The 23,683-nt window shown below is 42.7% G+C and overlaps 1 protein-coding gene across 4 annotated transcripts in view; it reads right to left on the bottom strand.

Moving 5' to 3' along the window:
- drosha (drosha ribonuclease III) overlaps positions 1 to 23,683 on the bottom strand; it is a 194,613-nt gene that overhangs the window by 12,471 nt on the left and 158,459 nt on the right. For all 4 annotated transcript variants that reach the window (XM_054766124.1, XM_054766121.1, XM_054766122.1 and 1 more), the window contains 5 exons: positions 18,403 to 18,560; positions 12,856 to 12,961; positions 9,168 to 9,309; positions 5,680 to 5,762; positions 2,487 to 2,590 (listed from right to left, as the gene is read on the bottom strand). In XM_054766124.1, the coding sequence (XP_054622099.1) occupies positions 2,487 to 2,590; positions 5,680 to 5,762; positions 9,168 to 9,309; positions 12,856 to 12,961; positions 18,403 to 18,560 (593 nt within the window). The remainder of the gene's footprint in view (positions 1 to 2,486; positions 2,591 to 5,679; positions 5,763 to 9,167; positions 9,310 to 12,855; positions 12,962 to 18,402; positions 18,561 to 23,683) is intronic.

Raw genomic sequence — 23,683 nt, 5'->3', positions numbered from 1 at the left:
CACGTTTGTGTGTGTAATAATCCAGTGTCATTTATTTGATACCAGTAATTAATGACAACCGGCACCTTGTACACTGTAAATAAATCAGAACATCTCAAAATAAAACTGGAAATAAGTCACAAAATCAGGGAAATTGCGGCAACCGAGCATAATAGAAATTATCGCACAACCAAAAGGGCTCCTTTCCCTCCGTCCTCAGGGTCAAACAACACTGCTGCAGCTGAGACTTGGGATCATTCCAGTCCTGGTTTCAGTCAGCTGGTACAACAGCATGAGTGCACTGGTTAAACACTGCAAGAACCATCACGCTCCTTTTTAGATAAAAAAGCTGACACACACATGTTCAAAGCTCAAAGCAGAACATAGACAAACTGCAAGGGTAAACAATGGAGGGATGACAAGCAGTTTACACGTTGTTCATTTAAAAGAAGACAAGCTGTCAGTGGAGATCCTTCCACGGGGACGAACGTGTGAAACGAGACAGAAAGACAAAACTTGGGAGACGTTTTGAAATGTTAATATTAGCATAAACACGCCGCGCGCGAGCTGCGAGTCGCCCTGAATTATTCACAGACAATTTACTTATTTCAGGAGAGCGATCCATTTTTAATGCAGCGTGGTCACTTATGACACCCGTATCAATAATTCACTTCCCCCTCCTCTCACTGACAAGCCACCACGCGCCAAAAGCAAACAAGACACTTGTGAGTGTCGCCTTAGCCCAATCTCAGCAGGGGGGAGCGCGTCACAAAGCGCTGTTATGTGTTTGCGCTGCAAAAAAAAAAAGTTTGTCAAAAGATCCTCCATGTGACAGGAGCACTCCACTGTCTTCAAGTACATGCTTCTAATCAAAGATCCTCTACAGTACACACTGTTCACTACACATACTCTCTTGCAGCAGTAAACAATGCCTGTCAGTCGCCACGGCAACAAATACGCCGGCTCTCAAAAATCATTGAGTCAAATGACACTTGCTACTTGACCTTTTGTCAAAGTGTGAGGACGAGCGACTCCCTGGGGGGAGGCTGCGGCTATTTATCACAACTGCAGGGAGCTTTTACACAACTGGACGCTTTTTCCGTTTACAGAGGAAGGATGTAATGTAAACCTTTTATATGCTGAAATGTGATGTTTTTAACAGGATAAAATGATATTCAATTATATTTAAATGCTGTTTACGTATTGACTGAAAATGAAACATTAACACAGCTTCGCATTACTATTGATGAGCTGGTATAGTATGGGTGCAGGTTTAATGCCTTGTTTAATCTACTTATCCTTTCTAATTCTGTTATCTGCCAAATGCAACAGGAGGAAGAATTCCCTGACAAAAAGCAGGCATCTAATGTACACTAACAGTCAAAAGTTTTAGAACACTCCAATTTCTCTGGAGGAAAAAGCTCCATTTTGAAGTGTTAAGATGGTCTGTCTCTCTTCCATTGTAAATTCCCTTTTTTCTTGAAATGTTTGTAGGAACAAATGACTTTCGCCAGTAAAATGCTGTTCAACTGATGTTCACAGGGGCATAGTACCACAGTGTGTTCCAAACACTGGTTTTCTGCAGACAGAGGAGGTAGTAAGTACTCCAGAACTTGGAACCCCTGTAGGAATTAGTTGCACCAACTGCCAAGGCCTGATCAACCTCCATTTCTGCAGAACAGCTTTAAATTGTTCACCCTTTTTGTACAACTCTGAAATACACATTCAGTTGTGGGTCACCTTGGCTTTTTTTTTTTTTTTAACCTCTGGCACTTCACCACGTACCTTTGTACCATTTCAAGCTATGCATTGGACTTGAACGACTTGAATTTCAATAAATAACTGGAAAAATTGGGGTGTTCTAAAACTTTTGAGCGGTAGTGCATGTTAAATATTAATGTCTTTTATACTATTTACGAGGGGTGTCATGAGGCACTCAGTTCACAAGACAAGAAGATACACGAGACTGGCTCTACAAAAAAAGTACAATGAAAAAATAAAAAATATATAAAAATATATTGTCATCTACTAATTTAATTTCTACGTTACACTGGTCTGCACACACTGTGCATGCTACCGGCCCCGCCTCCACTCACCGAGGCAGAGAGACTGCACGACGGACAAAAGGGCTTACTAAGTTCACATTGTTGTTCTCTGTAACAAACACACCAAGGTGCTGAAACCATTGCACTAAGTGAACCCTCTTCCTGCATGTTTGGAGGCGGGAGACGAGGAAAACAGACACGCATGCACATGGCAATATATTGAGGCCAGCTATTTAAATTTTAATTTATTGTGTGATTAATTCATTTTTGTATCGTCCCAGGCCTAGTGTCCGCTGAACGAGAAATCATGTTTTAATCTCGAGAGATCTTGTGACAAGAGATCTCGTGACACCCCTACTATTTACCATTTCTGGTTTGGTTCTTGGAGATTGAGGACCTTGAGGTCCAGCTTGACATTGAAACGACCTTGACAACTTGGCACGGTGTGCAGGAATGTCTTACTTGTACAGAGGGATGTCGGGCTCCTTTCCCTCCGTCCTCAGGGTCAAACAACACTGCTGCAGCTGAGACTTGGGATCATTCCAGTCCTGGTTCAGAATGAACTCCTGCAATACACAAAACCCAGAAGGAGGGGTGGGAGACGACGTCATGAGATGTAAGAAATAAACTCTCTCTCTCTCTGTTCGCTTTGCAGTGGCATTTGTAGCCCATGAACCCCAACCCCACCCAACCATCAGCATCCAAGCACTCTGCATCTGGACAAATCACAGCCTACTTAAGAAAAAAGCCAATCCGCATCCAGAAATACAGAACGACCAAGAGTCTCCCAGGTGTGCAGCCCTGATACATTTCCCTTATCCAGGGGGGACTTCTAAAAGCTCTTCCATTAACAGGGAAGCAGCCTCGTCATAAAAAGGCAGACTTTGAATCCAGAACTGTCTGCTCCTATTAATTTTCTACAAAGAGTGCTTCTGCTGCCTGCCCTCTCGCTTTATTGCTCCCGACCTCTCAGACGCTGCACTTTGTTTCCCTTTTTCTCCTTCCCACTTCCCCATCTCTTGGGGTGGGTGGGTATAATGCGCTGCACTGCACTGCTGCAGCCCAAAGACGAGAAATGGGACTGTTTTCTGAGGAGCAGCATTTTGCCCACATTTGTGTACGCTCGCTCTCTTCATGCGTAATCACAGAGTGCAGTACAGAAAAGAAGTCATTACAAAGGGAGGACCCTTCATTGCTTCTGTTTTCACCCAAATTGGATGAAACGCCAGACAACGAAGTGGGGGGCGGGGGGAGTTCCACTGGCCGCTGCTTTGCAACTTTTCCTCTTGGAAGTGGAAATGAGGCGGCCATGACGCAAAGCTCAGCGCCTTCCAGAGCCGGGATTCTCCCCGGAGAGGCTCACCGAGACGGCAATTAGCCCGGCACATCAGACCGCGGTGGAGCTTCACAAGGGAGGCCCCACCGCACTTTATCCCAAACTAGTGCACGGGCCGCCACGCATGTGCCTATGCTTCATTCCGACACAAGGGGGGTCAGAGGGGACATTAACTCCACGTAGATTTCAACTGGAAATGAATTCATGCTTTGGCCATTTACGTGAAAAAGCCCTGGCTTACAGTACACTCATCACATTTAAGCATTTGTTACACCTTCTCAAGGGACGTGTATATAGTTTACTTTAGAGTAGTCAGTGTACAGCTTGTATAGCAGTCTACTGAAAATGAGTCAGCACACAACCATTGTTGTCTAAATATCTGGCAACACCAGAGTACACCTCACAGTGAACATGTCCAAATTGTGTGAGTATTTAGTATGAGCACCACTGCTATTAAACCTTGAGCATGGAATCCTCTTCCACTCCATGACCACATCACTGATGGAGCTAGTGGACAGACACCTTTCGTTCCTCCACCTTCCTTCCTTTTGCCTGAGGATGATTGAGGAAATGTCGTTCTGAGGAAGACTGGAGACGTGTTTATGAGTTGGTGATACATAAATGGTGTTGGAATTTCACTGCTGTTATGTGTTCGGGTCAGAATAAAGTTATAAAAGAACAAAGACCGTCAGACTCTCTGCCTCCATCTGTCATCACAAAAAGGGGTGGCTTGACATGCGTTAATTCCACTAAAAATCTTAACGTAATTAATGAAAAAAAATTGTCACTGCCGTTAATGCGCTATTTTTTGACAGCCCTGGTTTCTTCCTCCCGAGTTGCCAACTACTGACCAGGCATGCATCACGTAAATGCCCGAATTAATTCCTCAATTAACTGCAGTCTCCTGTAGTCTACAAGGCAAATCACCACAGGGGTCTGTAATTAGCACCAAGTCAGCTGTGGCCATGGGCTACCTCATGTAGGTTTATTTTATTAATTCCTCAAGATAGCAGTACAGCCGTCTCTCACTACATCGCGGTTCGACCATCGCTCCCTCACTCTACCGCAGTGTTTACATATAATAATAATAATAACAATAAGGGCCGCATGGTGGTTCGAATCTCCGTTTGGCACTCTGTGTGAAGTTTGCATCTTCTCCCTGTAAATGCGTGGGTTTTCTCCGGGTACTCCAGTTTCCTCCCACATTCCAAAAATATGCATGTTAGGTTGACTGGTGACTCAAAATTGCCCATAGGTAAGAATGTGAGTGTGAAAGGTTGTATATCTATATATGCCTGCGATTGGCTGGCGACCAGTCCAGGGTGTTCCTTGCCTCCCACCCAAAGTCAGCTGGGATAGGCTTCAGCATAACCCCGTGACACTATTGAGGATTAAGCGGCATAGAAAATAAATGAATGATAATACATGGTCGCTGTTTCGTAGTTGACTATGGCCTATTATTAGTCAGTTCTATATCGAAAGATAAGTCATATATAGTATTGTGGTCACCAGGCATCAGCAATGTTACACTAATGAGACATAATACATTACAATACATTAACTTGCACTGCACATGGAGTCAGCCATGGATGCAGAGTCCGTCATGACAGAGAAAAAAGTTCTCCTCCCATTTTGTGTGGAAGGAGTACGTTTTTGGCTTCTTTGTCAAGTTTAATCGGAAGCTTAGTTAGCTCAGTAGCTTGCTATGCTTAAAGTGGCAATGTCTTATGTCCCTGTAGAGACCCCATAGCCTGCGCATAAGAGTTGCGCCATGTGGTGTAATAAACACCAGCAGTGATGCATAATGTGAGTTGTCTTATCGCTTACCATGTCTACTATATTAGGTGATAAAAGTATAAAGGTGACTATAGGGGTGCTCGTGTCCACAAGGCTCTCCTCATGCCTGTTACACTTGTCGTACACTCCAAATCAATCAAATTGTTTAAAAATGTACTTGTCGTATATAATTATAATTTTTACTATTCAGAGATAACAGCCTCTTGCCAATTACCACCTATGCACTTTAGGTAAACAAACACCCCAGCTACAATTAGCACATTTATGGTATGATGGAGTTTTTTGTCCACTTTTGCACGTCTGTGTGAGCATTTTGGACAATGTCTATAAACAGTCCCTTTTTTACGAGATGGATCCAATCACCTCCTGGAGGTCTTCCTCAATCAATGGTATCCCATTAAGGATGATTAAAATAGCAACCCCAGCACCGCAACATTAGGGCAGCGCCATTAACGCCCCTACGCGACCCCTCCTCCACCTCCCCAAGTGGTCTCTTTCAGCAGCAGGCAACAGGGGGCTCACCTTCAGTCGGGGGAAGAAGCAGACGTTCATGAAGGTGTGCACGTATTCCAGATCTTTATCAATGTAGAGTGCTGCGATGAAGGCTGAAATAAGCACAAAAATATGTCTTAGTGGCAAACCTCAGAATGTGTCAAATACATGCATGAATGGATAATTCAATTTAAACAGTTTGCTTAGAGTTTTCCTGCCTGTTTAAAGTGCACAGTGAAGGCCACGCTGAAAAATAAAACCGAGCTGAGTAAGCTGACCAACTATTTGAAATGTAAGCTGCATCTGGCCGCCTTCACCTCTACACCTCGGACTTCACACAGTCACATCCAGAAGTTCACCGATGACACAGCCATTGTGGGTTGTGTTTCAGAGGGGAATGATCTGGAATACAGGACGGTCATCAGGGACTTTGTCAGCTGGAGTGAGCTTAACCAGCTGCAACTCAACACCAGCAAGACAAAGGAGATGAACATCCAGGGAGCGGACATAGAGTTGGTAAACAGCTACAAATTCCTGGGTGTTCACCTTAACAAACTGGACTGGTCCGTCAACACCCACGCCCTCTACAAGAAGGGCCAGAGTCACCTCCACCTGCTGAGGAGACTGAGATCCTTTGGTGTGTGCAGGACTCTTTTACGGACCTTTTATGACTCTGTGGTAGCCTCAGCCATCTTCTATGCTGTGGGCTGCTGGAGGGGGGGCAGCACGGACAGGGACAGGAGCAGGATCAATAGGATGATCAGGAGAGCGAGCTCTGTCCTGGACGGTCCTCTAGACTCCGTGGAGGAAGTGGGGGAGAGAAGGGTGTTGGCCACTTCTCACCCGCTACATGACACTGTTGTTTCCCTTAGCAGCTCCTTCAGCAGCAGACTGTTACACCCACGGTGTAAGAAGGAGAGGTTCCGCAGGTCCTTCATACCGACCGCTGTCAGGCTCTACAACACCTGCACCACCTGAACCATGTTGTAGTCACTATGTATTCTTTACACTGTATTCTTTACTAGCGTATCTTGCTTGCTGCTGTAACAAGTGAATTTCCCCGCTGTGGGATAAATACAAATACAAATACAAAATACCCGTTCTGCTTATTTCCTTAGCCGAGAAAGAATGATGGGTAATATTTAAGGAAGGGGGCCGCCGTTGCTGCAGGACACAAATGTTCATATGTGGAAAAGGCCTGGTCGTTTTCCGTTTGCTGACCCCGGCGATCTGAAAGGCAAACGATGGGAGGTGTTTTGTTTTTATCTTTTCCTATATTGCGGCCTCTCTGGTCAATGATGTTGACTTTTTCTTTCTCTCTAGACCCATGGAGAGATTGATTCTCAGCATGTTAGAGTGCTCTTGGCCTGATGAGCGTCGTCCTTCTGAACTATTATCCTTCTGGGCCCTCACCCCGGGACCAATATAAGAAAAAGGGGAACCGAGTACGATCAAGCTGGTTAACACATCACAGAATAGCACACCAACCCCCACAAATCGTGCAAATATGATCATGCTAAAGTATTACTTTTTGTGTGTCCATGCAGTGTTGCAAATGGCGTACAAATAAGAACAAAAAAATAACAAGCAAATCATTTTGTTCTTTCATGAGGTTTTTTCTGCTATTTGTACTCACGCACACACACAATAGCATGAATGTCTCAGCAGTCTCATACAGTCATTTAAACAACTAGGGGAAGAAATAGCATGCTGCTTTCTATAAGAGCAAAATAATCTAGGTGTTTGCACAAAAGTCACAAACACGCACGCACGCACAAACACACACCCTGGCTACTGAACGTTAAAATGAAGATTTAGCGACGTTACTCGTCACAGGCCTAAATTAGAGACGCGTTGGCTGTGAATCATGTGCTACATCTTGTTTATTGTGCCAGCCAAATAGTTTCAGTCACACTTGAGGGCCGGTGCGGAAAAAAAATTGAGCAATAACGAGCTATTTAATTAAAAACTATTGAATGCAAAGCCTCTAAGACATGATGGAGAAAAGTTGTGTTGGTAGGAAACTTTTTTTTTTTTTATTGCTTCCTAAATGTGTCTAGCAGTGAACGGATGGTGTGTGTGTGTGTGTGTGTGTGTGTGTGTGTGTGTGTGTGTGTGTGTGTGTGTGTGTGTGTGCCTGCATCAATAAAATGTACAATGACTGCTGCACTCTAATCAATAAGCTCTAAGTTATATAAAATGGTGACAGTTTCAGGGACATATTGGAACAGCTGGCGGCAATCAACTAACAACTAAACAAGCAGGTCATCTATCAGCGTCCATACTTCCATACGTCCATCACTAATGGCCGCCCGTCAAGGGGGGTGGGAGGTGGGTGGGTAGAGGAGGGGGTGTGAACCTTAGTAGTGGTCCTTTCCTAACCTGGAAAGTTTATGAAACGGTGTTCCTAGACACTGTACGCTATTCAACAAAAACTTTCAAGCCAATCTGAAAGATCGAAAAATAAGATTGACAAATATTATTTGGTTCATATACGGCATGTGTGGCCTGAGGGCAATTTGCGAGCGGCGGTTGTTTTTTATTGGCCTGCAGCACCTTCTAAAAATATAACAAGAAAAAGAAAAAAAGAAAAAAAAGCAGCAGCAAAAATGGGAAAAAAGTCAGCAGTAATTTTACAAGAATAAAGTAAAAATATGAAGAGAAAAAAGTTGTAATCCAACAAGAAAAAGTCTATAGAATAACTGAGGAAAAATAGCATTTTAGTAGCATTAAGTTGAAATATTAAAGAAAAAAAGCAAATTTTTAAAGTCGTAATATTATGAGAAACCAAACAATACAAAAATGTTGTAATTTTTTTTGGAAAATTGGGTGACTGAAAAAAAAAAAGTCAAAATATCAAGGGAATAAAGTCATAATTACAAGAAGAAAGTTTATAAGACAAAAACTTGGGGGGAAAACAACTGTACTTTTAAAGAGAAGAAAGTCAAAATATTTTTTAAGAGGATATTGGGAAAAGTATAAAAAAAACCAAAAAAAACCAGCAAAACTGTTTAAAGCACACGTGTCAAACTCGTGTCCTGGAGGGCCGAGACGCTGCAGGTTTTCTCTCCAACCAGTTTCTTCAGCATGTGATTTAATTGATGAGCTCCTTTTCCTCAAACTGAAGGTGTTGATCATTAAAATCACCTGCTTTAGTGACTGGCTGGAAAGAAAACCTGCAGTGTCTCGGCCCTCCATGGCACGAGTTTGACACCCCTGCTTTAAAATAAAAAGGTTCATACTAATAAGCTTTTTCGCCTATATCACAAAGCTGAGATGTATTTAAAAATTTTTTCCCCCCACATACATATCGTCTTAGCATGTTTTCATGTGTTGCTTTACAAAATACCTAAGTGGCCCTTGCATTCCTTCATTTTTCACTATGTAGCCCTCGCTGGAAAAAGTTAGGACACCCCAGCATTGTCCTGTGATCCCTTCATCACACACACAAAATCAATACTCAACACATAAGATGTTTTTTCATGCTATTCACCACAAACGTGTTTGTGGGGACTTACACTCCAGCAAGTCCGCCAGGGTCTTGGTCCGGAGCGCCACGGGCCGCTTGGTTTTGTCGTTGGTGATGGCGAAGTCTTGCATGCCCAGCTCCTCCGCCACTTTGGCCTGAGTGCGGTTGTTGACCAGCGAACTGCGCAAAAGCTGAGAGAAAGCAGCAAATGGTTTAAGTTAGCTGGCATCACATGCTATCACATCTAGACTACCTGTAATTGTTGTCAGGGTGTTTTAAACCATGTTGTATTTATGTTACTGCAGTGGTTCCCAAACTTTTTACAGTCACATACCCCTTCAGACGTATGCCATCGTTGGTTAGCGTTGGTTGTATGTATTTTTGTACTTCGGATCAAAACCTTCCCCTTCAATTTGGTATTAAATTAATATGCAGACTTAAACCATAGCCATCGTGAGTGGCCAAAAAAAATAAGGGAAGCTCATATTTAACCCATCCATACAGAAGGATGTCAACATCAAACTGGAATTAAACATATGTTGGATGATTACTTATTTATTAGTGCTCATGTGGAACTTTAACAAAATGTGACCATGCAAAATACATATTTTTCACCTGGAATTTCAATAAAATGAATTAATCACATAATTATGTTCAAGATTTAAAGTTATAAAGACAAAATGTATTAATATAAAATAATAAGGTAAGATAAAAAGGTAAAAAGGTTTTTAAGTGTACAGGAGTAGGGGGTATGTATGGCTTCAGATAAAATGTCTGAAGGGGTACGCCACTGTAAAAATTTTGGGTACCAGTGATGTAGACTATTTAAACGGTCCCATATATACATGTTCAACAATTTTAAACATGTCACAAAAGTCTTACAACGGTGTATTTGGAAGTGTTTTATCTAGTCTTAGTTTTGATGCTGGAAATTAGACATCCTAAAACCAACATAATGCTAGAAAAAAAAAAAAAAAATGATCTAATTACAGCTCCCATGTGACACATCTGCAGTGGGCAGAGCAGAAAATGATTTTAACATGTGTAGCGAAGCCTGCATTTTCTTTGTGGTGGGCATATCCATGGAGCGGGCTCATGTAGATGGCAGTGGGTGTCATGTCTTTGGGTCAAAGACAGTGGTTTCATGTGACTTCTGAGTTGATTTAAAATGTGTAAACGGGCTCACAGCTGGTAAATAAATATGTTTAAAATGTATAGTAAAAATAGTTAAAAGGCTATGGTTAAAAAGTTAAAAGTGAGACATCTTCTCCAAAAAGAATCGTTTCAGTCACAGCAAGAGCGAGTGCTCTTCTCGCTCGTAGCCAATCTTTGACGTTTTTCCTCTCTCTGTGAGGCACACGCTAGCAACTGCAGAAAGGAAGTTTGAAAAAGTTCATAACAAGCTGTGTTCGCTCTAAAACGTTTGAGCCTTGGAAAACTTTGGTCTTTGTGAGGATCTATGTGTACAACGTACTTAAGATATCGATCTCAAATGTTCCTGAATTATTATCTGAATGTGTTTGTAAACTTGGTATGATGTAGCTGTTAGCTACAGTATGTATCCCAGTGTTTTAGCTAGCTACTTGTGTTAGCATATTTAATGTACATTTATAGATAGTAATTGTATTTTTTGTATGTTACAGTTGCCGCACGCGTACATGCACGGCAAAGAAGAAAAGTTAGTCTTGTGTATGGAGTTTTCTTTATTGGTTCGCTGGCTGTCTAGCAGCAAATAGTCACGTGTTGTGAGGACAGCACAGTGGGTCAGAGCATCATCATGCCCTTGAGGGAAGGAGGATTTTCCTTCATGGAGAGCATTTGAGCGTCTATTCTCTCAAAAGTGGCACAAACAAGTGAAGGAGATGATAGATTTTTCTCACATTCGGTGCTCATAAAAAGGCTCGAAGGACACACATTACTATTAGAACACCATTAAAAAGTCACTTTTTCATAGTAGGTGACCTTTCAAACGGTGTCATTGCCAATGTGGCTTTCATTCTGGAAGATTTTCAGCCCAATTGGCCAACAAAAAGAAACTGAGTGTAACCTCATGTTAGGTTTGCAAAAACACGCTCCCAAATGCACAGAGTCAACACGGGCACACCGGAACATCAAAATCCAACTCCACGTGAAATAATTCATCAAAGCCAGAAATGGTAATTCCCAGTAAATGTTTCGGGGAGATTGCACGTTGTTCTGGTAAATATTGCATGGTGACTCGGGGCTGGGCGGACGGCGCTGTGTTCCACAGGCTGAGGTACATCAACGCTCCCGAAAGGAAAAACACAAACATGTTAAATATAGCCGCAAGATGCTCACGGAGAAGGAGATGGATTGCAGAATGTAAGATGATGTGAAGCTTTCTCGCTCTCTCGCACACACACTAGTTGAATGAGCACTTTTATCCCTGAATTGAAATCCATTTCAGATGTACCTTATCTTGACTTGTGTGGCATTGCTGCAGCTATCAGTCTCTTAACGCAGCCTTTCAACATGGCTGACGTCACCAACATTTTTTTTCCCCTCTATCTAGTGAAGAATATCCACCAACGGGCTCTTGTTCGCTTTCAGACCACTTCAAACGCCACAGCCTCGAGCTGATAGTGGAATGAGTGAAGAGAAACGCTGATGCTCGCCAGAACAAAAAAAAAATAGGGGGGGGGGGGGGGGGGGGTTGCAGTGCCACCCCTAAAAAGGTGCGAACGCTCGCTTTGTGCCACGCAAGTCGGCACGCCTCTTTACCTCGCAGACACTTGACAGGAGGGGGAAAAAATGTGCCGACAAAGACGGGGAACTGCAAATGTGGGGAATGTTTCTGTCCCGTGACAATTGCCGTGACACAGTACAGTAAACAGCGTGGGGCGAAGGAGACGTGAATAACTTGCTTGACGCTTTTTGAACAGACAAGGATTGATAGGGACTGAGGAAGGAAGGAAATACATCGTAGAAGTACATCGCACAAGATCAAGTTCCCAAAGAAAAAGATGGAAGACCAAACAGGAGAGCAGCTGAATGTTTCTGTGCGGTAACAATTGCGACAGCACAGTCCAGGAAACACAGCATGGAGTAAAGGAGGAGGGGTGAATATGGGGGCTGATACTTTTTGAAAAACCTCAAAAGATGGCAGGAAGTGTCGAAGGAAGGAAATATGTCACAGAAGGACGTTGCACAAGATCAAGTTCACAACCCAAAGGAAGGATGGAAGAGCAAACAGACATGTAGGATGTAAAAAAAAGTGTATGTCTGCGTGCGAGACGGTCATGTCAAACCGGTGCAGGTGAGAACTGATTAACGGCACACATGAGCCCGCCCCGCCCCTCCCCTGTTGTTCGGGATGTCGCTCGGAAAGTTCAGCGCATTAGTCATTCCCTAAAGAGGAAAGCAACTGACGACTGCGGAGACATTTGTCAACATGTGGAGCACAAACGTCTCCACAGATGGATTTATGCTCCCACAAGGAGTGTGCGCGGTTTATATCAGGATGTGGTGTCAAGGACCACAGCTGGCCACACACCACAGGATGCCATGTTTGGAGCTTTAACGCCGCCATGAATCCATGTATAAAGTTCATCCTGTGATGCTCTCTCATCTGATAGTTCTCCTGAGGTGTGTGCAACATCATCCATGACTGTTTTGTGCAACTTTAGAGACCTAAAAATATAGTTTGAATTCAGAATAAGCTACATAAAACCCCAGAACAAACATCATAGGACAGATAATGGTGATTTTTCTCTTACTGTTAAATGTCCCTCATGGTGGTCGGGGAAGTGGATGAAGAGGTACTCAGTGGCCACCAGCTGCATGATAGAATCTCCCAGGAACTCCATCCTCTGGTTATGGCCCCTGGATAAGAGCGGAACACATGGATACAATATTTAAGAGAGCAAAAAGTGCACTCGTGCCCTCTCCACAAATTTGTTTGGTGATGGTGTGAGGACATTTCATGGGTGGCCTTTGGGGAACAGTGACATCTTTGGATGTAAACGCATGTTGACTTTTAAGCAGCATGAAAAGGTTTGGGAAAAAAAAAACACTAGTCCACCTTCATAGAAGCTTAGGGAAGGGGAGTCCACACTACTGATACTGTGCTATTGGCCATCAGTTAAACAGAATTATAGATCAGCGTTGCAGATATGAGCTGAGGCGGGCAGCTATAAGAGTGCCATATAGGGAGGGATGTAACACTGTATATATGCACTACTGTATGCAGCAGCACAGATCCATCAACTGATGTGGCGCATGAGAAAACAGGATGCAGAGAAAGGAAGAGGAGGCTAACATGGGAGAAACATGTCAAGAGGTTATTGTCCACCTTGACAGATACTGTACATAAAACTGCAGCTGAGCGTCCGTCCATCAGTCAGCGAGCAGATGCTACATTTTAGCACCCTGCAAATGTTTTTGGTTTGTTTGAATTGGAAGGGCAAGATTTTGCTCAACAGTTTATGAATGATTACATAATTGCACCTATTTAATAAATACACAACTTTAATTAAGTCCGATAAAGTCCATTATTATTTCAAAACGTGGCCAAACTTCTCCTCGGGGCCCTGCATCCCTTTTTAATTAAAAACAGGTCAAAATATAATTTCTTTTGGAGTGAGCTACTTGTGTATCATATCAGTCTCTGGTGAGTCACGTCAGCCACGGGGGGGATGTGCATGGTGTTGGCTTGATATTTACAACAGCTCAGGCATGTGTGTGTTATTTTTTTTATTTACTGTCATTTTAAAGTGCCAAATCACAATAAACAAAGGCAATTATTAAATGACGAAAGTGTGTACATTAAAGCCAGCACTCCCCTCTAATAGGAAGAAACCTCAAACTGAAGCAGATTACATACAAGTACGGTAGTACATCTTATCTAGCATAGGAATGCAACTCTACATCAACTATTATGGCTCCAATCAGATAGCTTCCTGAGGCTGGTTGGCAAAAAGATGCAGTGCATTTCATACCCAGCAAAGAGGAGGCAAATCTTGGGGAATGACGACTGGAAGCAAAGAGAGGGAAGTGGGAAAGGGAGGTCAGAGAGGAAGAGCTTTTGCTGTGTGAACACTCGTCCTTTATTCACTCGCACAATGCAGCAGCAGCGAGCTGGAGGGAAGACGGGGAGTAAAGCACGGCGCTTCTACTTTGATCTGAAACACCTTCATCAGTCTGTGTGAAGAAGAGGAGGAAGAGAACGAGCAGGAGGGACGCTCACTCCTGCAAGAGAGAACTTCTCCATTTTAGGAAGCCAACCAAGGAACAACCGCGTACGGCTTCTTTTATGATAAACTGTAGCAGAACTAACTCAAGGCCTAACAATCAGAAACATGACTGTCAAACTTCTTTACAAGAACATCACAGCATGTTGGGCGATACTGCTGTTACAAAGTGGGTGCCCACTCACAGACCCAGGAAGCTTTTATTTGATGTTTATCACCACAGCTCTATCAGGGGTCGGGAACCTTTTTGGCTAAGAGAGCCATGAAAGCCACATATTTAAATGTGTTCCGTGAAGCCTAATAATATTTTTTAATATTGAATACAACTAAATGCATGCAATTTTAAGCAAGACCAACATTTTTAGAATAAAATAAGTCTCTGAAGTTAATGCGTCTGTGTAGGCTCTTGGTTGTCCATCGAGGGAAAGGCTTCTTGAGACGTCATCTGTACTTCAGTGAAGAATGTGTCGGACGATTCGCTCCTTATCCGAAGAGCTTCGTCAGCGAACTAATAAGTGCTGGTAGCCTAGGCCTTAAATACAGTAAGAGTGGGCGGAATTGGTGTGCCAACACCCTCCTCCTATTGGTTCCTTACACTAAGACTGGGTGGAGTTGTGGTCTAATCCTCTCCTGCCATTAGCACCTCCGATCAAAGGGAAGTGTAGCTCCCTGTAGTTGGGTATGAACGACTCTGATACTGGCTCGTTAGCATCTATTGTTCTGGCTCGGCCCTGGCTCCACCTCATTTGCAAGACTAAGAGCTGTGGGTTTTGGTCTCAGTAACCTGCTGAACACAAGGTCCAAATTAAACCTCAAACCACCATTCCGATTCAATGATGGGTTCTGTTGTTTGACAAAAATAGCTTCCTTTACTCCTCTTTCAAACCATCTGTTTTCTTTGGCCAAAATCTTTACCTCGCTGTCCTCAAAAGAGTGATTGGTTGCTTTAAGGTGTAGATGTACTGCTGATTGAGGCCCACTAGAATTGTCCCTGCGATGTTGATAAAGCCTTTTTTGGAGCATTTGCTTAGTTTCCCCAATGTAGTGCTCTTTGCATTCCTCATCTTTACAGTGGATGGAATAGACCACATTGCTCTGTTTTTGGTTTGGACCCTTGTCTTTAGGATGCACTATTTTTTGTCTCAGGGTATTTACTGTTTTGAAATAGGTAGGAATTTTGTGTTGCCATAAGATCCTCTGGAGTTTTTCAGAGACCCCCGCTACATAAGGGACTACCACTCCTCTCCTTTTTGCTTCTGTGGGCTTTTGGGTTTCTTTCCCTACTCTCTTCTTTTGACATTTGTTAAAAGCCCACCGCGGGTACCCACAGGTTGAGAGCGCTCTCTGGACATGTTGTGTCTCCTTTTTCCTTCCCTCAGCACTAGTTGGTATTGTTGGTATGGTACAGATGACGTCTCAAGAAGCCTTTCCCTCTCTGAAGTTAAATTTAAAAAGAATACGTCTCTGAATGTATTCTTTTTAATAGCATTGTTGGCCGCTTGGGCATCTGTGTGGAGTTTGCATGATCTCCCCCGTGCATGCGTGGTTTTCCTCCCACATTCCAAAAACCTGCATGTTAAGTTAATTGGCAACTCTAAATCGTCCATAGGTATGAATGTGAGTGTGAATGGTTGTCTATATGTGCCCTGCGATTGGCTGGCGACCAGCCCAGGGTGTACCCCGCCTCTCGCCCGAAGTAAGCTGGGATAGGCTCCAGCATACCCCCGCGACCTTAGTGAGGATAAAGCGTCATAGAAAATGGATGGATGGAATAGCATTGTTATACTGAAGATATCCAATAATAAATAAAATACTTATTACCATTGGTGCAACTTCTGGTGCTGCATGGTTTTGCACCGTACTCCGTATCTTTCTTTTTTTTTGCAAACTTCTTCATCAAAAGGGTTGGCTCTGCAGAATTAGCTAGCTGACTTTTTGATTAAAGGAGAGAAGTTTACTTCTTGACATCTGAATGACCCAGGCAGGTCACAGCATTATCCTGTAATAATCAAGTTTTGGTGTCTGACCTGGAAAATATCAAAAGGACAGCTGGCATTGGCTCTGGCCACCCGCATTGCGATAGAAAATGGATGGATGGAGTAATATGCACAAGAACGTTTTATATTTTGAACACTGATTTCTGGAATTGTTGACTTCAAAATGTCAGCAAAAAAAACAAACAAATATTTTATCATGTTAAGAAATGTCCAAGAAATGTACTGAGTCACAGGTTCCCAACCCCTGCTCTATCTGCTGGATCTGGTGGGCCACTACCCCACTTGGCCCAATGCAAGTGGACTTTAAAGGTCCCCTGTTATGCAAAAGTAGATTTTTAATGATGTTCTAACAGTAATACGTGTCCCGAGAGGCTTGCTTTTGCCTTCCTGTTTAATAATACATTTGTAAAGAACATAATACATTTTCCTTATAGGAAATACTGGAAATACAAATAATCTGCTCCAGGGTCAAGCTGTTGTAATCATAAACCTTTATTAAATGTACATGCAATGTTTTAAGTAACATGTACATTTAAAGGTCCTCTATTACACGAAAGTGACTTTTTAATGACATTCGAACAGACGTATTTATCCCTCGAGCCTGTTTTCAAGCACCAAACATGAGAAAAATCTATCATCTCCTTTCACTTGCTTGCTCCACTTTTGCGAGACTCTCCCTTTTGATAATGTGTTTCTTCATGACGTCATGAAGAAAAAATCTCCCTCCTCATAGACATCATACCTCACAGCTAAGGCTTCACTACACCTCTTAAGATAAGAAGCTTGGACATCTGCCTATTATCCACCAGCCAGGTCAAGACGTGGGAGTTGGAAGTTTTTTTGTTTCTCTTTGGCAAATAGGCTAACCTAGCATGATGCTGATAAAATGTGACTATCGTTAGCTTTAAAAAAAAAAGTATGAACCCAGTAGCAAAGGAGAGACACATGGATGTATTTCCACAAATAAAACTGTTGCCAGGCGAGGTAGGAAGCCCAGCGCCTTGGGGCAGGGGGCCCGGAGCCTCTCCACTGGGTTGTTTTCAAGGTCAGTCTGTCCTCTATATAAGGCAGGGGGGTGGCAAAGGTCAGCTGGCGTCCTGTCTCCTCATCTGTTGCCTACCTGATTGCCTGACCTCTCTCTGTCTTATCTCACCTCCTTTTTCTTCCTCCTCCTCACCATCGCTACAGCTTGACCCACTTTGGAGTCACCTTTAGTCCTTGGGGGGGCTCTTACTCTGTTGCAGCTTGCAAGAAATTTGTTTCTTTTCAGCTCAACCTACCTACCTGTTAGTCAATGAATATACATTACAGAAAAATACTGTGAATATGAAATACTATTTATTTTTTTGCAATACAAAATATTGATGCAATGCTGAGGTGTGTGGTATGAGTTGGAAGGTGTTCTACATAAAGCTCAAACCTATAATGGACCACACTGACCTCAAGATAGGCGCCAGCAAATACCAGTGCACGAATGTGTGCACAAGACACACACAATCTCCCCAAAGTACCGTCATGGTAGCCAAGCTAAGCAAGCAATTAGAGTGCAGCCTGCCAATAAGACTTCAGGTGTGTTGCTAACGCTAATTTGCTTTTGCTGTCAAACTTAAGGGTTTGCGCGGCGAGTGAGCTAAGCATCCGTTGCAACACAAACAAGCGTGAACTGTCTCATTATCGTTTTCTAACAAGAACTGCAATCTATTCAAAGCAAGAGAGGTTGTGCTGCCGAGACACAATGATGTCTATTGCCGTTAAATCGCCACAGCCTCGCCGGGAAACATTAATTAACAGTGAATAATCAGAGCCATAATCTCTCCCAGACAGAATGTACAAGTGCAGTTTGTTAGCAAAACAAAGTGAAGAGCCATTCACTGACGGGCTTGAGAGAATAATGGCAATGAGAGAGAAACATCTGTCAAACTAGATTACGAGAAGGACATAAAATGGACAACGCAGAGAAGGGAAACATTTCCCATGGTGCACTGGCCTCACGTCGAGTCCAGCTCTCAGCCGAAAGACGAGTGTTTTTAACGCTAACAACCAGTGGCAAAGGGAGCTAACTGCCTGGTACACTTACAGCGTCAGGTGGTTGAAGCCCACCGTCCTCAGTGTGAAAGCTCGAGCCAGCAGGCGCACGTGCGTAAACAGCACCCCGATGGAGTCCTCGAAGCCGGTCAGTTTCTGCAGGACTGGTGACGTCTCGATCAGCTGCCTGTCCGTCTGCGGCTCCTGGACCTGCCGATCACACAGTGATCTGTACAGTCACATTATGTTGTTAAAAAAAAAAAAAAAAAAAAAAAAAACTTGCTTTTGATAGGAACGTAGATATTGGCATTAAAATTAGATATCGGTTCATGTCGGTATTGGTTTTTCTGCCAATAGTGATACCGGCTCACGAGTGATGACGCCCTCCAGACAGCAACAAGCTTGCTAGCTCAATATATTTCCACGATGTGGAATTATTTCCAATTCATCGTAAATATGCAATTAGAAATTAAAGCACTGGTTATGCGATGGGGGAGTAAGGTGTCATCATCACTTTTATCTAAATGTTTTGTTCATGGATGACGTGTTGAATGAGCCCCGTTTATAAAGTCACTGATAGCATTAGTCCAGAGTTCTATACGTTGCATTTGACTTTGTTCTTTGACGAATGTTTGTGCAACATAGAACTGTGCAGATTCCCAGATTGTATCAATGCCAGCAGTATTTCCTGTGATACTTATTTGTGAATGTATTAAGACTAACCTGTTTTAGTTGTTGATGGTAGATCATGTTATTTTAGTTTTAAATTACCGTTTTGCTGGGAGATAATGTTTAAAATAAACATGGCACTTTTTCTGTAACTTCCATTGCATTTGGCAGTAATTGTCTTATTTGGCACAAACTGTTTGTGAAATGCATCCATCGGCATCACAGTAAAAGAAGCACACAGTAATGTGATCATTATACAGTATGACTTGGGGGAAGAGCTGCTGCCTATATCAGTATTTGTTGATATCGGTATCGGTACAGGTGTTGCTCGTTTATAGCGGTTAATTGGTTCCAGACTCGGCCACGATAAATGAATTTCCGCGATATAGGATTGAATGTTAATAAATAGAATATTTTAGTAGTCAGAGAATGGAAAACCTGTTTATGATTTTCTAAATACGTTTAACATTAGAGCCCTGTAGACATGAAATAGCACCCTTATAGTGACCTTTACACTCCTATTATTCTTTGTTCACAACACATTGCTCAACTTATGCTGCAGGGACTAAAGATGGCTACTAGCTAGCAAGCTACAGAGTTAATCAGTTCGCTTCGAATTTATTTCTTCTAAACTTAAGCCAAAAACATTTTTTCCCCCCACTCTACCATGTCGGACATGCCATAATGTAATGTAAGCTAATGTCTCAATGTTTTGTGTCATTACTGCTGCCTAGTGACCACAACACTACATATCACATGTATTTCAATGTTTTAACTAATAATAGACCATAGTCTACCACCAAACAGCCATCATTTATTAATTCATTTCTGAAAAAACACGATATAGTGAAGGAGCGAAAATCGAACCGCGATACTGCGAGGAAGAACTGTATTGAAATCCCGGACGATATTCTTAAGAACGCATACCAAGCATCTTATAAACAACCTTATCTTAGAGATAACCATATGATTCAACAGGAATTCTTTAAATTCCGACATACAACAAGTATCGACGATGTGAGTTGATTTGAATTGAGCTGTCATCTTTTGTTGCACATCGCTCAAGATCAGCAAGGTTCTGGACTGCAATAGTCAATAAGATTCACTATAGCGGCGCTTTGACTGCATTAAACTTGATTTCTATATTCAAAATATACATCCTGTCATTCACACAAGGTGCCAACACCATCCAAGAGGTCCAGATGGTCTGTCCACTCATACTCCTCCAAGAGCACACAGACAAAAAAAAACAAAAAAAAACTGACTTCCTCAAGGGCTCCTGCACCTGCCAGTCATGCAAAAATCATTTATTTGCTACTTTACTGATAGATAACTATTTGCTGTCACATAAAAATAATCCTTAAATGCTGACATACAAGTACTGAGAATGTGATGTGATTTCACTTGAGCTATCATTCTTTCTTGTACATCGCTCAAGATCAACAAGGTTCTGGACTGCATCAGTCGTTAAGCTTCACTCTAAATTTGAATGCATTAAACTTCAATTTCTAGATACACATTCACATTCTATCATTCAGAAAAGCTGAAAGCAGTATCTAAGAGGGCCGAAAGGTCGAAAAATTACCACATTTAAGTCCAGCGAGGGCACTCGGACTCTTCCAAGAGTGTGCAGACAAAAAAAAGTGACTTCCTCAGTGCAGTAATTCCCTCTCTGAGTGTCCTTAAATCAAACATGTGCCGCTTAGAGTGTGTTTTTCCCTGTGCCTCAAAACAAACTCAAAAGATCGGCGGCAGATGGAATCTGGTACTCATTAAGTGTGAAGTCAAACAGTTCCCTTTTTCCTCTCGCCCAAACGAGTGACTCAAACGGTCCATTAATATCGCCGCTTCCTCGGTTACACTTTAGCGAGGAGATCAGAGCTCTGATCAGGCTTTAAAGAATGGTTTGTTGGGCGCTGTAGATTATTCTTTAACGTTCGCTGTAGGGCCCGCGGAGTCCGGCAAAGGCAGAAAAGACAGGCCGCTCCGTGCTCGGTGCGATGTGAGCACATGCGCCTGTGCTCATTAGAAAAAGAAGTGGTACGCTAAGAAAATATGTATATGCATGTTTGTTTAATCAAGAGCCATCCTTATGGGTGCATTAATTAGGCTACGAGAGACATCTAATTGGTCTCAGCGTGGTACAACTGTGAGCTTGACCAAGACATCCTCTGCAGATGAACGTGGCACATTCCAGTGACCTTGTTAGTTTGCTTCATTAGGCCGCTCGCTGTAAGGCCCCTCAGCAATCAACAATAATGCAAGACCCGCTCGCAGGTGACCACCTTTCTCATCCTCCAGCATTTTCTTTGTAGAAATTGCAAATAACCGACTCCCACCTCCTCCTGCTTGCACATATTGCACTGGTGCAAAGAGCAGAGATGTATTTTTAAACTCAATACTTTAATTGGAATGCTGCCGGTAATATCACGATTCCATCTTCCGTCGTGTCTTATGAAACATTTCATTTTTGCCATCACCAACCCACTCCGTTAATTAACGGAAGGCGTTTATATGTCACGCATTTCAATTAACGACATCTGACGAGTTCAGCACTCGTGGGCGCGAGCTGTCCTTCAGCGTAATGGTCAGCGGCGAGGTTTCAAACACCGTGGGGAGGGAGGGAAAGTGCAGTTAGAAGAAGACACATTTAAAAAACAATTAAAAAGAGAACGCAGAACTGCTGTCATGTTTCTCCCACGTCCAAAAAGTTCTGCATATGTCTGTCCACGCTAAAACCAAAGGAGACATTCTGGAAAGGGTGCAGGTAAACGACGTAGCGGCTAATTATTCCGGAGAGCTGCAGGTGATGAGACACTGGCGCGCACCGAGCAAACAAATACAGCATGAAGATGAGCGTGTCAACCGCGGCGTGTTCCACCCCGCTCACTGGGGCACGTCGGTGGCAAGGCTAATGTAAGCGCGTATTGCAAAGGCGAGGTGTTGGCGTAATTTCACACGCGCTGGTGAGTTGCCATTGCCATGTACTCAAAGCTCATTAAGGCAGGACCTCTTTCACTGTTTTTATTTTTTTTATTCTTGGTGGCAGGGTGATACCGTCTCAGCTTTCAGCAACACTTCTAAACACATGCATTGCCAAACACAAAAGTACGCTTGCATAAATTGCAATTATTAACTGAGCTCTGCTTCTCCCTGCTTTTGAATTGTGCAAGTGTAAACATGTGATGGACTTCAATGTAATTTTGCTAAAAGGGCCTCATCCTGACCATTTTAGAGGCTTTTAAAATATTAGAAAGTTTGTATGAGTAAAATACTCCTTAAATCTCAAGCAATGTACAGGGCAAATTTGCATTCTTCGCCTTTTGGCTGAAATGCTCGGATTTGGCAGCCTCGTCCCCTGACCACACCTACACTGTTGCAATTGGGGTAGAGGGTCGGCTCCAGCTCTCTCAACCGGTTAACTGCTAACGGTTATCAGCAAACAGTAAAAAAAAAAAAAAAAAAAAAAAAAAAAATGGATATAATTGGATGAATATTGAAGATTCCGGCATCAAACTGTGCTTTGTTCACAAAACAGCGGTCCATGAGACGCGTGCTACAGAGAAATGACCGTGAGGTAGGTCTTTTGCTCCCTGGAAAACAAAAAAATATTCCCATTGCCGTCATACTTGGGAATGATACACAATTCTTACAAACACAAAAAAACACTTTTTTGCTGCCCCTTTCAAGAAAGAGCTGCAAGCGGTATGCCGCACCCTGCAAGTTGCCAAACATGGACTTCCCACAGCTGTGATTAGTGGCGCACGATAAATGTCACACCAATAATAATTAGGCGGATATGAGGAATTATGACGCCATACCGATAAATCTGAAAACATTTTTAAAAATAACCGCTAATTAAAAATAACACTCCAATAAGATGGGATTACGCATACTGTGCTGGTGAACAAAATCAGGCGCTCCTTTTTTAACAACATTGATTCGATATCAATACAAATCACACACTTATTTATTTTCTAGTGTGTAATGTTGGAAAAGCACAGGGCATACATACTTTTGACTTCTTTTATAGTGTGGAATGTTAGAAAAGGCTTGATCAAGTGGATATTATGAACAATAGTCAACATTTGTTATGGGGAAAACCTCACCCATTTACTCCTTTATGCATGTGGGTTATGGTTTTATCAACAATGTAGTGGCAGCTAAGCATAACAGAGTGAGGTTCGAGCTGCTCAATGAAGCGTTTAAACCAGACATTGCTCAGCACCGGCAGGGGTTCCCTGTTTTGTTATTGCTAAATGTATTTTTGTCGCTTTGTGCGAGTTTCCCTGTGATGCCGCTTTATACGCGCGATGATGTACGGAGTATTAAACTTCCCCGGTTCTGTGCCACTACAAGAAATGTGTGCATGCCAAGTTTTGCACTCAGCTGCAACATCTTTTTACTGCCACAGGGGTGCCATCACTCCTGCTCCTAGTTTTAGGACGCTAGCAAACACTATTGTGATCAAATGGGCTCTATCCCGTCACTGCTGGATAGACATGCTGGGGAGGAGTCTGGACTGAACTGCTTGTATCGGACTGACAATATCAGAGATTTGAGACGCAGGACGATATATTCCAATATTGGTTTCAGACCATTTTTGTAGTATCACTGTCAAACTTGAAATGGGATTAGGTAAAAACTCAAGTTATGGCCGTATG

The sequence above is a fragment of the Dunckerocampus dactyliophorus genome, chromosome 21 (genome assembly GCF_027744805.1).
Source record: "Dunckerocampus dactyliophorus isolate RoL2022-P2 chromosome 21, RoL_Ddac_1.1, whole genome shotgun sequence".
In the NCBI taxonomy this organism is placed as follows: Eukaryota; Metazoa; Chordata; class Actinopteri; order Syngnathiformes; family Syngnathidae; genus Dunckerocampus; species Dunckerocampus dactyliophorus.
This window is presented reverse-complemented; position numbering and strand designations above follow the sequence as displayed.